The 15,508-nt window shown below is 45.1% G+C and overlaps 1 protein-coding gene across 2 annotated transcripts in view; it reads left to right on the top strand.

The window, feature by feature from the left end:
• kif26ab (kinesin family member 26Ab) overlaps positions 1-15,508 on the top strand; it is a 63,114-nt gene that overhangs the window by 32,457 nt on the left and 15,149 nt on the right. The window contains exon 1 of one of the 2 annotated variants that reach the window (XM_019276651.2): positions 12,374-13,410. The exons of the other annotated variant lie outside the window; for it this stretch is intronic. Within the exon in view, the coding sequence (XP_019132196.2) occupies positions 13,394-13,410 (17 nt within the window). The 5' untranslated portion in view covers positions 12,374-13,393. Of the gene's footprint in view, positions 1-12,373; positions 13,411-15,508 lie in introns of those variants that run through there. 2 annotated transcript variants of the gene reach the window in all.

The following is a 15,508-nucleotide window of genomic DNA, read 5'->3' as shown; positions in this document are numbered from 1 at the left end:
GTGATTTGAACTGCACACCCTTTTCCTGACCCTCCGCAGCTGTTGCCTGCAACCGGAATATCATCCTCCTCCTCATCATCATCTTGTTGTTATCTTTGTTTCATATTTTTGTATGTCACTGCTGATTGAAATGTAAGTTCCCAAAAATCTAAATGAATTGAATCAATCCATAGATTTTCTTGTTTTCTCCTTGCCCCAGGGCAAAAAAAAAAAAAGAACACAATTGAAAGAGTGTTTTAGACTTGATTGAAAACTCATATCTGATTAGTATTCCTTTTTGTTCTCAAAAGATACAATTAGCAGGATGCATGTGTAAATCCTCAGAGTGTGGGATGTAGGAGCAGAATAACCAAACAGCAGTTTCTACCCCAATGGAGTGGAGAAGGCTCCTTAGACACTTGTCTGACATTCACTAACACTGTTCCACTCCGAGATGAAATTTTAATTAGAATGCAATTAGCTAGAGCCTAGCTGCTCAAGCTAGACTGCAGCTGACTGAAAAGACGAGAACAAAAGCGGTTCATTCATTTTTCATTGCAAGAGTAAGTCAGCCGTTCAACTGGTTAAAAAAGCATTTAATATGTCGTCGACAAAGTTGAAAAACCATTTTAATTTTAAATGTTCATCTGATAACTACAGAAACCAGCAGGTCAGACTCACGTTGTTGACAGTCTCTGTGCACAAATTAGTAATGTGTCCCCTCAGAATAATCAGCAGCCCTGAATAACTTAATTGTGTGAGCAAATTACTTCCTTTCCTTCAAAATAAGGTAAAAGCATTTACATACACCTGAGTTTTGATTACTCAGTGGGAGAACCACCCATAGTGTTAAAGACATATATGATCCGCTGTAGCAACAAGTTAATACATTCATTTCAGTATATATATTTAAGTTTTATTATCAATTGGAGGGAATACATTCTTAGTTTGAAGGGAGTAGTTATTAATTCAAAGGAACAAATTACTTTGTACACATGCATCTCAGAATTTCTAACCCTTATACCTACGAGGCTAATAAGAGCTTTTGTGCTTTTATTCTCTGTGCTATTTCTTGTGGGAGAATTTCCCCTACAAGTCCAGTTATGAATATTATCTTGTGATGCTGCTATTTCAGAAAGCAGAAAAATGCCTTTGATCACACAATGAATGTACAGTGTCTTTTAAAAGCGTTTCTGAAATTTCGGTTACAAAATCGTTCTTTTATTCTGCTTCCTGTCTCTGCTAACTGTGAAACCCTGAAACAAAGATGACCCTGGGGGCAGTAATGACCAACTGGCAATTAGGACTGGCTATAGAGTAGCATGGAGACAGGAAGAGTCAAGGGTCAAACTCTGACCGGATAGTGTGTGTGTGTGTGCATGTGTGCATATTATTATGTGTATATGTGTGTGTCTGTCAGAGTATTACTGGGGGTGGGCATAATGGATTTAGAGCCGTGTGTTCAGCTGACTAGCACGTTAAGCACTGATTGCCTTGTGACAGAGCATATGATTAGTGTATTGACACAGCGTTGTGTAATGAAACCAGGCGGAGCTCACAGCAGGGGCTCGACGATGTGGCTATCTGCCGCCTTGCAGATCCTTCTACCCATCTTTCTGATCCATTAACACCTGCTGATTGCGACGGTTTGTTTATTACCCATTGGGCCCGCAGGATTTCTCAGTGCATGATGCTGCTCAGTTTACAGTCTACTTTTCTCAGTGTGCTCATTTCTGCATAGCAGCATGAGACAGTTTCCAGGGTCTATTGTTGGTCCCTTGTTTATGTTTGTTTGGAGCAGGCTTGTCCCTCGGACGTCTTGCTTGCATTAGTCATACTCAGGAGGAAGATACATGTGGGTAATGAATAGAACAGCATAGAAGACTTTGGAGACACAACAGGTCCGTAGAGGATTTAGGGACGTATGTAGACTTCAGAGGTGGCACATAAACTGGCGGTAGGGCTGCTGCAGGGGCAGGACGGACAGCTGTTTGCTGGAATGCAGCCCCCGAGGAGTGTCAGGAGGAAGTGGTTTTATGGTCATCCATCGCCGCCCTACAGCTGCTGCCCAGGTGAGTGTTTCTTCAGTAATGACTGTGATTCTGCAGAAGGAATCCTCCTGTAATTGTGGTAGCAGGGCCATTTAGCCTCTGTTCTCCTGCACACACAAGACCCTGCCTTTGTGTCAGCAACACTCACTCTGCCCTTCATCCCCCAGGCTGCTCTGAGTAACCATAGAAACAAGTCATTAGCTTGTGGGAATAAAATGTGACTGATTTTTCTTTCAAAAGTGGAGATTGGAAATAGCCCTCTGTACGCCACTGGACTATAATTTAGTCGGAGGGAGGGACAAGCATCACTCAATAATGAGCCCTGCATATGGCAAAGTGGAAGCACTGCAGGATCACAAGTGCTTGTTCTTGTTCTGAACAACACATGTTGGATGACTTGCTGAAGTCCATTGTCCAATCAGTGTATAGTCAGAAGTTTCCATGAGGAACTTGGCCACTGAGTCCATCCTGTTTATTTGTAAAGAAGTGGAGATGCTAGCACGTCTTGCTTGGGGAAATACAGTAGTCCTAACTTCTTTAATGATAGGTCTATACAGAAACATTCAAAGCAGACAAAGCAGGACAGGACTGTGTTTGGCTGGCCGTGCTGTGATTGACAGCAGGGATCCCTGTCACTGACTAATAGGCAGGGCAGATTATGTGGAGCAGAGGGGTCTACTGAGCACAGTGGATCTGGCCCACATGGCAGAGGGATAAAGATACAGAGCAGGACGGCAGCTTCCCGGGATGAATGTGCGTCTATATGTTGTCATTCAGAAGGTGTGCTCTGGCTGATGCCTCATTTTGACAGCATCAGAAGCAAGAGGTCTGTGGAGAAGAATATTGGATTCACTGCCATGGGAGTCAAGTAAGTTATGTTGTACACAGACACCATTGAGCTCGCTTGGATGTGTGATACTGTTGTTGTGTGTATTTGTGTTGTATGTGCAGCCAAATGTTTGTGCGTCAGTTTTTGATTCTGTCTGTTGAGCTGCTCTATTGTCTTCTCTCTCTTTCCTCCCTCACTCTCTCTCTCTCCTTATCTTTCTTTCTTTGTCGCTCTCTCTTTTCCGCTTGGTGGAATGTGCAGTTTTGTGCAGTCGGAGTTGGACTGTCTGCTCCCTGGAGGTGAGAGGGTAATGGTTTTGTTGTCAAGCCACAGCGAGATGGATTCCTCCACCAAAGCGAGAGTGTGAGCAGAATGTATAGCATGGCAGAAAACATACTGCTGAAATACTGGCTCCATTTTGAGGAAACAGCCACAGTGGAGCTGAAATGTTAATACTACCTCTACCTCTAGAGCCTGACAAATGAGAATTGATTCATATCAATCTGTTGAATCTGAGCAACACATGCCCAGGGCAGCGAATGGCTCATCAGAAGTATTGAGTGGGTGGTAGCTGCGATGGTTGAGCTGCTCTGTGGTATTTGTCTTTGTTTACTGTTGGATAAAACACCAGCTGGCATTTTCCTGCAATAATCAGACTGATGGGACTAATGGCTGCCTCCGTGCAGTGGCAGACACAGTGGCAGCACCAGCTGAGGCCATGAAGGTGCTGCAGCCTGTAGATAAACCCGGGTGTGAATCCATCCAAGGCCTGTCAGGCGCCATCAAGGCTGAGGTGTTGATGGAGATCCAGCCTGGCCTTGCAGCCTTTGGGATCTACAGCAAGTAGATACATCTCACTACCCTCATGCACCTTCTCATCCACCAAGCAATATCTCTCTCTCTCTCCCTGACTCATAATCCTCCATGATTCTCGCATAACAAACATTGTTGTTCTCTGATAGAGAGATACAGACATAATCTTAATTGTATCTGACATTCTTACAGAAGAGATGATGATGTTGTATGATGTTCAGACAACCTCAGTAACTCTTAGATAGAGAGTATTGCTTAAGAAATTCTGATTTAGATTCTTATGTTGCTCTTCACATAATCAGTGTTCTGATGAATCTGCTGCGCTCTCGCTGTGGTGGATTCCCTCGCTTTTTTTTCTGAGTGTCTCTTCCCTGGGATATGATAACATGGTGTGATAGTGCTGTACCCCTACAGCACTCGGGTGATGGGCAGCGTACAATCTCTTGCGCCTGTCACCATGAATGGCAAACAGCTTTGGTGATAAAGAAAAGAAAAGAACAGGGTTTGTCGAGCTTGCGTGAGGCATAACCTGGTGCCCTTTCCCCCTGTTCCCCCACAATAAATCCCTGAGTCAGGAAGTCTGTCTGGCCCACTCACATAGCCTGCAGGGGGGCAGTGGAGGGGGTCCGACAAACAAAGAGCTGAAGCGCTGACTCAAGCCTGTGCACTCACCCTGGGTCCACGTCTACTAAGCCCTGCGGGGAGAGGGGAAAGCACTGCCATCCACTCCTGACAGATTCCTTTCACATGTAGAGAAATGAGAGGATGTGGAGCACAGACCTCTGTCCTATAGGCTTGTCACCTAACATAGGGTTGCCTTTGTCTCTCAGTATGTTGGTAAGGACGATCAAAAAGACTAGGTTGTCTGCGACTAGTTGAGTGTGGGCAGGAGAGGTCATGCCTTCTGCATAAATCCAATTCGAGCTCTGTTTGCCTGCCCACTTAGCGCATTCCCTAAATGGATAATGGCTCTGATAGTTGCCCACAGGACTCCATGATCAGTGCATTAGTGTAAGTTATCATTCCCGACTTTGCTCAATTCTCCAACTCCCATCCTGTGGAATGGATACCATGTATCATGCCTGTGGGGGCAGAGGGATTGTCATCTAAACATCTTTAGTGTCCCTCAGTGAAAGGTGTCATGCAAATAGAGTCTATTATCTTTGTCATTACAGCCACAGTCACTTCTGCATTGTGGCTGAGACGCAGCGAGAGAGTGTTGTAGAATAAGAATTGCAGTAGCTGGTGGCAGGGAATATGCATTTTATGACCTATTGTGTGCAGATGCAAAATAGAACCCGTGGCCTCTGCTCCCATGAGCTGCCTTTATGTCTTACAATCCAAAGAAACAAAGATGGCTCCCGATGGGGCTTCTCAAGCATCAGTGCTCCTCAGTGCTCAGCCTCACCATGGCTTTCCATTTAACATGAATAACTAATAGCTGCTTAATCAGTGGTAGGAGGTTGATTTCCCCAAACGCTAGTGCTTTACTTTTTCAGAAACACACACACACATACACAAACGGTACCCCTATCTTTCCTTCTGTTTGTCAATGGGAAGGGCACAGCTTTTACGGATGCAGCTCAGATTACCACTGAGGATAAGGCCATTGTCAGGACAGGTGGTCTACTGTTTACCTCATCACCCACAGCCTCAAATGCTGAAATGTTTCACCATCATCATACTGCCCTCTTTATCTCCATCATGAGATAGCTTGGCTGCTGGGGTTTTGAAATTCTTCAGACAGCCAAATGGTAACAGCAGAGGAATTATGGGACTGATGAGACTCAAGAAGCCTACTGTATATTATTGATAGAGTTCATTATCTGCAAAAATGTACAAAATTAACCTTTGGTTTCACTGTAGACTGGTCCAATAAATACACAGTCAGCCACAGGAGAAATAATTTAGTGCTTCTAGCACATATTCCACATCATATTTGCACCACAATGTACATCTTAGTTGAGAATTAGTAAAGATTAAGAGTTGCTGTGTAGGATGTTATGCCCTCAACCTTTTCTTGTCCAGTCAGTGCAAAGCCGCTGTATCAAACTGAAAGTAGCAAGGAGGATTTATCTCCTCTCTGTTTCTGTTACTGCTTTCTGCATGTGCACATCGTCTTGAATGGAGAGGATTATTGCCTGTAATCGGTTCACGACCCAGCACGTGAGAGCCAGCTGCAGTGTGCTAAAAATCCCATTATCCCCATACGCTCTATGTGGCCCATTGAGTGTTGCTGTGTGTGTGTGTGTGTGTGTGTGTTTCTGTGGTTGACTTTATGAGTGTGTGATACAGGATAAACTGCTTAACTTGAAATAATGCGGTTGTAGTGACTAACGTCTTAGTGGCTGTTCTCAGGGAAACATTTCCACATTAGTTTAGCATTCCCTTCTCTATGTACTGTACATCTGTGATGTGTTTATTTCTCCGCTTGATCAAAATGATCATTCCTTCCTTCCATCTGTATGTTGTTTCATCCTCTTCTCCCAGATCTGCAATTGTGGACCCCCGCTAGTTTTTGTTAGGTCGCCTATTGACTTGAATATAGATGAAAGATTAAGAAACACATGTTAGAACTCCCCACCCACTCCCCTGCATTCTGTCTCTCCGGACCCACTGATTAATCACTCCCAAATGTTCTCAGCAGCCTGCGGGCCTGTTTGTTGTGATAGCCTCTGTGTGGAGAAGTGCAAATAAATAATCGCTAGGTGTCTTACCCTGGCAGCAAGTGATTAATGAAGCAGAGAAGTAGAGCAGAAGTATGCTGGCTTTCTTTCCCTCTGTCTGTCTCTCCCACACTCATCATGTTCTTAAGTTATACTCCATACTGATATGATGTTACGTATTCATCTAAGAGGGTATTATATTTTTTCAGGGAGGCATTCCATGTTAATCATTATCATCATTTGTCTCTTGTATATCAAATATCCTGCCTCCATTGTGTGCCGAATTAATTATGAGACAGGAAACGTCACTCAGTCAGTGATGACTCGATGTGAGTGCCAAGAGTTCTTCTGTGCATGCCCTGAGCAGAACCGCCTTCCTGAGGTTTTTTCAAGGGAAAACGTGGGTGGGATCGTGGGTGAATCGGAGTTCAACATGTGTATTGAAAGTGTGAAGTTATTCCAGGTTCTCTGCAGCCTTGGAGAGATGCGTAGCAGAATACCTGCAGCAGTGTCTGAGGAGCAGAGTGAAAATGCGCTGGAAGAGATGAAAGCAGCTGTTAATCTTTGTCAGCAGTGCCAGGGGTGGGGAGGCTACAGTCTGCAGAGCAGGGAAGAACATGTCTTCATTATCATCTGTCTCCCATCAGCTAAAAAGTGAATTTTCTTCCAAGACTTTTATTTTTGCTGCTTGAACCAATTTTGACGTAATAGCTGAGCATTTTCCCCACTCGCATCCAAGCAGATTTCTGGAAGCCTCCTGTAAACAAGTAATGGTCAATTGCTAGAGATTTTCCTTCAAAGACCTTTTGACTCTCATTGCAGGTATTTCCAATTCTTTCCTCTAGGGGCCTTAAATTGGCCCCTTTATCTCATTGACTGACAAATGGGTCCTGCAGAGCTAATGCCTGTTGCTTTGTTCACCTCTCCATGGTCTAATGTTCATGCTACTTAAGGCTATATTAGCGAGATGTGATTCTCATTGCTAGAGAGAACAATAAAATGAACAGTAAATAGAATTATAGCCCGTGACTTTTACTCTTGAATTTCCTTCCTTTGCTTGTCTTAAGCCCCCCTTAAGCCCCTAACTTAGCAAGAGAGCTTTGTGGCCTTTCAGTGTGGGGATAGTGGGTGTGTGACTAGAATGATGGGTGTGGGGTGTTTGAAGACGCAATGTTTATGGGCGCACAAAGACACCGGATGTCAGCGTTGCCACAAGAAAGGGTTTGTCACACACTCTTGTGAGCGCACCAGAAATATTCCCTCCTCCATCATTAAGGGTTTAACCTTGGCATAGACACAGAGCACCTTCTTTGCACAGCCCTTTGAGAGTCTGTCGGCACGTGCCTTTTCTTCTTGATCTCGTGTCCAAAGACACAGAAGATAAATCTGCTTAACATAATTCCTTTGATATTTCACAACAAAATCAGTAAGAGTAAAATGAATTAAGAAGTTGCTTTCACCTCTCTGTTGATACAAGCCGATGCTTAAATCTACTGTTGCTTATAACACTGTAGCAACATACCAGGCTTTCTTGAATATTGATGAGTTTTTTCACTTTTTGGCGCCAACTGTTCCATTTATTCTTGGCCGACTGGGAATTCCCATCTTTGGGAATAAAGCAATTCCAAGCTGGCTGTGGCATAGCCCCAATGATCATTTTTTCCTGTTTCTTTCTCAGGCAGAAAATGATTTACCTCCTCATGGACAGCGCCTCATTGGCACAGAGCCAGGCCCACTGATCGAAGAGAGGACTTGGCTGCACACCCTGCAGCCCCATCTCTCACTGCCTCTTTCTTTCCATCTCTCTTCCTCCTCCATCCTCTTACTGACTGTATTTGGAGATTCTCCTATTCCATCTCAGTGATCTGTAAATTAATATTTTTTTCATCACCATCCTTACCTCTGCCCTTTTGTCTTCCTCACTTGCACTCTCTTTCCTACCCTGTGCTTCAAATGATCCCCCGTTGTTCAATCTATTCTCCAGAGGATGCCCTAATCCCTCGTTTTCCACCTCAGTCCACAGACCGTTTCAAAGAAGTTCTGAAGAGACCGTGACAGAACAGGTTTTCCAACCCCCGGGTAGAATTTGGGATTTTATGTACGCAAAGCTGCATGTTTCTCTGACAGTAGAGCTCTTTGAATCTGTGTTATGACATGAATGTGACAAGTCAGTTGCATAAGGAGACATCAGTTTTTGCGGGGAATATTTTCTTTTCTATGACAACACATTGTATTCACAGGTGTTACTTGAATGCATTTGGCCTTACCTAATTGGCCGGGGATTGGTGCAGTGAAGATGTGTGTGCAGCCTTGGGCTGTCAGCAGTCAGCACACAAATGATGCCCCATTTGGTATTCTGTGTCCAAGGCCAGACACTGTACAGGAACAAAAGGCTTGTTGAACACCTTGTTGGAACAAAGAGATTTTCTTAAAGGCCTTGGTCCAATATATTTGGAACGTGCGAGGCTGGGTGTTGCTCAGCTATCTAGACATCGCATTCATTCCTGTCTGGTTTAGCTGAGATCCATTTATCTATTTCTCAGGATTTATAGGAAGTGTATAAATCCTAGCCTGAAGGTGTTGGGCCACTTCCTGCAAACTACTGTTGTGTAAACTGACACAGGAGAGAAGAGCTCTACCTTCAGCCTACCATTAAAACAGCCAAGCGGGAGGAAACAGGCTGGCAGTTGAAAAGCTTCAGAGGTTTGGATTGATAAGATTCAACTGACAGCCAGATAAGCCGGTTAGTTCTCTCTTCCATTTTAATGTATCCTGGGCTGCCGAAAGGAGAGAGGAAACACATTTTTCAAAATGACTGGTAGGTTCCAGGTTTTGGTTGATGGTAATCTGAGGCTGAACGATAAGATAACAAAATTGCACAAAGAGGAATGTCTGTTTCTGTATCTCCAGGTTTTCAGCAGCTTCGGTGAAGTAAAATTTTTACTAAAATTAACATTTGTTGAACCACATCGTTGTATTCAGGATGCGGCAGCCTCAGGCATTGGTTGTTTTGAGTGATTTAGGATAAGTGAGAGGAAGTGAGAAAAACAAAATGAATGTTTATATCAGTGGTCTCTTGATTGCAGGGGGACTTTAGAAAGGAGACAGGCTCATTACCAGACTAAGCCTCAGCGCCACACAGGAGGCTTGGATCAGCTTTGTCATACATTCGACAGCCTGTTCCTCTGTTATTGTCCCCATGTGCCTGACACTGTGTCTCAGGTAACCCGAATCGTTGTTTTAAGAGCCCTACCTGATATGACCCTCTCAGCTTTAAGTGTTGGGGTAATGCATATATTTATAGATGAATGGCGACACATTTGCAGGATGCTGACAGTCACAGCAAACAGTCTTTGACCCATTTAAAAACAGCAATGGTTGACTGAGAAAAAAACGTTTTATGGTGTGGAAGCATTTGTCTCATACTTAATGGCATCCTGACCTCACTAGTAAATCTTGTCTGGGTGGGCCTTCTCGCTGCCAGAGCTGGTTGGCAGGGTATGACATCATCTCCTCTCGTCTGTGCACCATATGAATTTGTGTGTTCACAGGCTGATGTCATGGTCGCTTAATCACCACTGAAGCCTGTGAAGGCTGTGGGTGACCTGGGACCATGGCCGCTGAGACCAGCACAGAGATGCAGATTTGTTTTCATCCAACAAGTTTGGCAAACCATGCTACAGTGCCTGTTTGCATCATGGTGGCTGAACATTAGTCTGGTGCTTTTGTTTTAACTGAACTAAGACTCTGTTTCTCTTACAGTTGAGCTCAGTTGGTAGATTTATGTTATCCCCCTACAGCTTTGGGGCAGAGGGCTGTTTGATCGTGTCAAGGGCAGCCCGTCAATAAGACAGTGTGTACTGATTTTAGCTCTAGGGAGGTTCCCCATTGATTATCTTATGACTGAAAAACATAGCACCTCACCTGGTAGACCTACACACATCCCACCCAATCAATCATGTGCATCTACTAATATGGCATCTTGGGTTTGGCAATGTCTCCAGCACACACTACTCTAAAAATCTCACAAATACCTTTAGTACCGAGTGCAGGATAAATTGTGAATGTATCCAGCTTTGAGTGAGCCTGACACATTGTGCTGTAGTCATTATCATTGCATGGTGTTGAGGCTGGCTAGAGCCCAGTATTCCTATCTCCATTCATGAAGAGCTATGCTGGTCTGCTAATCAGCAGCAGTGTGAGGCCGTGTCACTGTGGGGGGGCTAAAGCAGTCTGATATCAGTCACGCTGATCTGATCCCTGCATGAATGGCCAGAGCAGCCTTATCTTGTCTGCAGAGGGAAAAAAAGGAGAATAACAGAAAGGAAATGTCAGGGATAGTAAATGTGGCCAATGTGGTAATTAGCCAGAGAAAGGGGGCGACCTAAAAGCGATATAGCTGGTTGGGAGAACAGAGACAAATTTGCACAAACAAGCTAATGGGTGTGCCAGCTAATGATTCTCTTGGGCAGAGGAATTCCTCTTGTTAATTTGACAAAGCTTGAAAAGAGAGCGGGAGCGATTATTGACAGCAGGCCAAAGAGAAGCTTTGAAAGCAGCAGGCAAACACAGCATCTCCACTCTCTCTCTCTGTTCCCCAGTCATTGACCTCCTCTCCTCCTCCCTCACTGTCACTCCCTCTATAGGTAAGGACGAAATCTAGATGTCCTTCCCGTAACAAAGGCACCAGGAGACCTTGATTTTACATCTGTCTTGCTTTATCTCATTTATATATATTACAGTCATTATCTGTCCCAAAGGGCTGTTCATAAGGAGACAGTGATGGAGATGAAAACCTATCAGGACAGTTTCAACTGTGGCTGTTTTGTATTATTACGTCATTTTGATATATAACACTTGAAACAACACTTAGGGTGGCAGCAATGAGCATGAGAATAATGACTGGTTGCACTGTCAGGGTGACCAATGTCCACATTAGTATTGTCTTCTATTCATCTGCTGTTGTCAATCTTGATTCAAAGGGATTTAGAGTAAAAGTAGCACGGGGACGGTTTCTGCTCTTTAAAATAAGCCCACCCCAGGAAAATTAATTTGGACACACTGCAAAAAAGCAGAGGTAAGCTTGCTGTTGCATGGAGGAAGGTAAAGGTTATGCGATATATCAAACTGCTTCGTTGCTATACAGTGCTTGCCGTGGTGGGTGTTATTTTTCTGTTGTTGTTTTTTTTGTTTTTTTTTGCCTCCGAATTTAATCCAGGAGAGTTCATATAGGGGGCACTGTGTCAGAAGGACAGAGGCAGAGAGAGCTTGGTGTGGGTTTGTGCTGGATGTACTTTCATCTGGCAAGTCTCACACCCACTCTGTCTGCCGATATGTTGTAGTAGGCACTCTGCAGCCAAAGCAGCAGCCTTTCGAACAAGGCTGGCTGGTCGGGGGCTGAGAGGGCTTACTGGTAAATTGGCAGCCCAGGGAATACAGGGCACTCTCACCCCGGCGCTCGCCCACTCGCATGCTTTCATTCCCCTTTTTACCCTTGACCATTGACTAACTGCTCTCTTTCTCACTGGCCAGCATAAATCTGCCTTTCTAAGATGTCATCTGTTCATTGTCTGTCCTCTCCCGTTTCCTCCCTCCCTGGCACTCTTTTTTTTTTTTTTATCTCTCCCAGCTTTCCAATTCAGTCAAAGCATCACTCATTCAGGCAATCCATCTTTCTGCTCCTAAGTATATCCTTCCTTATCTGTGCATCACTCCTTATGATTAATAACACTCATTCATCTGGCTAATTACACCCTTCAACAAAGGCAAAAAAAAAAATACAAATGTGTACAAGTGTACACTCACCAGCGCCACAAACACACATACACACCCAGGCTCATGCATGCATGCACTGTAGGCATACTAACCAAATCTGTTTGAAGTGTGGGACCCTAAAAGAAGAGAAGGCTCCTGTATGCATTAAGTATTCATGTGACGTGTGGTGGGGTGCATGCATGTGTGTGTATGTGCTGGCTTTTGTATGAGACAGAGTGTGTGTGTGTGTGTGCGTGTGTGTGTGTGTGTGTGGGTAGAGAGAGAAAGAGAGTACTCGCAAATTGCGCCGCGAGCAGCCAGCAATCGAGCGCTGACACCTCGTCTGGCAGTCGGAGGGAAAAGGGGCTGGGCTGAGGAAAGAAAGAGAGAGAGAGAGGGAGAGAGAGGAGGGAGGCAGGGAGAGCGAAGGGAGTGTGTTTGTGTGTGAGAGAGAGAGAGGAGAGAGAGAGAGACACGGCAGGACAGCTGCCAGCATTTCTCCGATAGCGGGAGAAGGACCGAGAGGCGGAACAGGAGTAGAAATTCTCCTCATTCTCAGCCACCCAAGGAAATGTTCCAGCCCAACCAGGCGTGCTGATTCTCTCCCCCTCCTCCAGCCTACAAGCAGCAGAGACTCTGAGAAGGACCTGGGCATCGAGACCTGCAGCCCCTCACAGCAGAAACACCACAGTGGATTAACTGAATGAGAGACAACCATGCAGCCTGTGGGATAAATGCAGAATTGGATGTGGAAAAAGACTGAGCTGCAGAGCAAGCTGTTGCTAGGTTTTTGCATCTCTGAACTAACACTGAACTTTTTCTGGCGAAGAGACATGGAAAGAGTTGGAGGTGCTTTAGTGGCTAATGAACAGAGGAGGTGCTCCTTCTCATCCATCCTTCTTTCCTCCTCCTAAGGACTACCTGCTCCCCTCACTGTGAACCTACTGCTTTTTCCACTGGGTACTCATTTGTCTGCCCACCTCCACCCTGCCCACCTGGCGCTTGTTCCATTTAGTTACTATGACGCCCACACCTCCTCCTCCTCCTCCTCCTGTTTCTCCCTCCGCCCCTCCAGCTTCTTACAAACCTCTGTGAAATCAAGTGGAACCTCGATGATTGCGATCGGAGCAAAGAGGACCCCTGTGCCCCAACTAGTGAGCAGCCCCGCCTCGCTCCGTTCTCGGCGTCTGTGCCTGTGTATCAAATGTGCAAGTAATGGAGAACAGTGACAACACAGACATGGACCACAAAGTTGAACTCTACCAGTTGTCTGTTTTTTGACTATAAGCATAAACTAGATAATGGATTGGAAAGAGCTGTAAGTATCACGGCAGCATTTTCTAACATGGTGCATGTTGAAACAAACCTTTGCAGTGTGTGAATTATTTTGGACAAACTCAAACTGAGAGCTTCTGCTTTGCTTTCTCCTTTGAGCATTCAGACCAAGTTGTGTTGGAAAACAGCTTCATTAGCATGGAGATTGGGAGTGAACAGGTGGACAAGCTGTTGTTGGCGAAGAAAAATGAGCCTGTTCTAACCGCCTATTTCCCATTGAGTGATCATATAGTTGGGTAAGGCAGAGAGAGCGGGAGGGGAGGAGGGAGGGAGAGGTCGAGAGAGAAAGTGGCAAGCAATTCATTTCCCCGTGCATGTGCGGTTGTGGGGACAAAACAGCATTATCATCTTTTTTTTTCTCACCTTCCATTGAAGAACACATGTGCACTGATCGTCATTGTGCAGCATGAATTAAACCTCAAGGTTACAAGCTCGGCTTTATGTTGTGAGCACTCCTCACTGGTCAAGACAATTATAAATCAGTATGGTGCCTTTTTTTTTTTCTTCCTTCATGGTGTGTTACGGTGACTCCCGACGCTTGATTTATCTCTTTGCTGAAAAGAGGAAAGAGACAGAATGAGGTGAGAGAGAGAGGGAGTGAGAGACAGAGACAGAAAGACAGGGTGCATTTATCTTGAATGAATGTGCTGCGGATGCGCATACACACTCACCAGCCCACGTACACACACATGTAGTCGCACACAGCCACGTGTACCCTGGTGTAGTTTCCCCCTTTCTTTCTCTCCATCTCACATTCATCTATTCCATCTCATTTTTTTTTTTCAGTCACGCGATCCGTCTCGCATGCTATCACACATAGGCAGCTCCCTGGGGAGAGCCTTCTCCTGTAGCCTACTTGGATGCAATAATTATTCCATCAGCCGGCAGTGTGTTCCCTGATTGTGCTCTTGGGCTGTCGCTGCAGGGGGTGTACAGTGGAGAGGGGAGTGTTGAGGAGAGGAAGGGGGGGCCGGTTGTCACTCTGGGACGCAGGGAGACGCAGGGGAGGGGGTTGTGTTTTTGGCAGTAGCCCACCCAGTCCTGTCCGGAGGAGCCCAGAGCAGGACTAATGAGCTCAGGCTGGCCTATTAGGAAACTGCTGCTCACTAGGACACACATGGATCTGCTCTTTCTTGCTCTTGCTCTCTCCCTCGTTCTCTTTTTCACAAGCTCTGCTTCTTTTACTTCTCCTGAAATCCCTTGCTCGGCAGATTTCACATCTTTTAATCTCTCACTCCAATTTTCTTTCATTCTCCCTTCCACTCTCTACTTCAAGTTGACAACCGCCTCTTTGTCTTCCCTGTATTTCTCTGAAATCTGACTGCTTGAGTGAAAACCATTTGAGTGCATTTGAATTTCCTTGGAGTATTACTTTTCTTTCTTGACCTTGAATTTCCAGCTGAGGTACGGTGTTAGCTGATCTAGGGCGATGCCATACCTGGAACCACTCAAAGCCTGGCCAGATTCCCTGCAGGCTGTGCAGAGATATTGGTGCCGTCCTTTGAGTTGCAGGAATTTAGACAGAAAGGGGTGCATGTGCCTGACTCTCTTGGCCCTGTGACCAATCTATGTCTCCTTAGCACTGAGTCTGGGAGACAAGAGGCCAAGATGACAGTGGATTTTAATTAGAGGACTGTCAAAAACTAGATTCAGTTACAGCAGAGGGTTCTGTTAGGTGCCAGCACAGCAGAACGGCTTGGGAAAGCATTTGTCTCTCTAGATACCACTTAAGTAAAGAAGAAAGTTGGGTTCACCTCTCTGCCTCTCATCTGCTGATGTTGGCCATTAATGTAAATGATCAAAACTCCCAACATATAGTGCACACTCCAGCTTTGACTTAAATTATGGGTGAACATACTCTGTCATAATTGCTTAGCTCAAGTAACAGAGATAGACAAGACTATATCCCAGAGGGCAGTGTTTCAGCAGTCCTCGCCTGTCATGTCTATGACAGTTGTTTTGTGTTTGATCAAGATAAATGCATCCATTTACTGTGCCTTCCTTCTCTGACAGCCTAAATGTGATCTGTGACAGACGAGGAGCCTTGTCTGGTAATCATTTGTCTTATGGATTTGGATTTG

The sequence above is a fragment of the Larimichthys crocea genome, chromosome XXIV (assembly GCF_000972845.2).
Source record: "Larimichthys crocea isolate SSNF chromosome XXIV, L_crocea_2.0, whole genome shotgun sequence".
Classification (NCBI taxonomy): domain Eukaryota; kingdom Metazoa; phylum Chordata; class Actinopteri; family Sciaenidae; genus Larimichthys; species Larimichthys crocea.
Note: the sequence above shows the minus strand (reverse complement) of the source record. Positions and strands in the feature narration are given on the sequence as shown.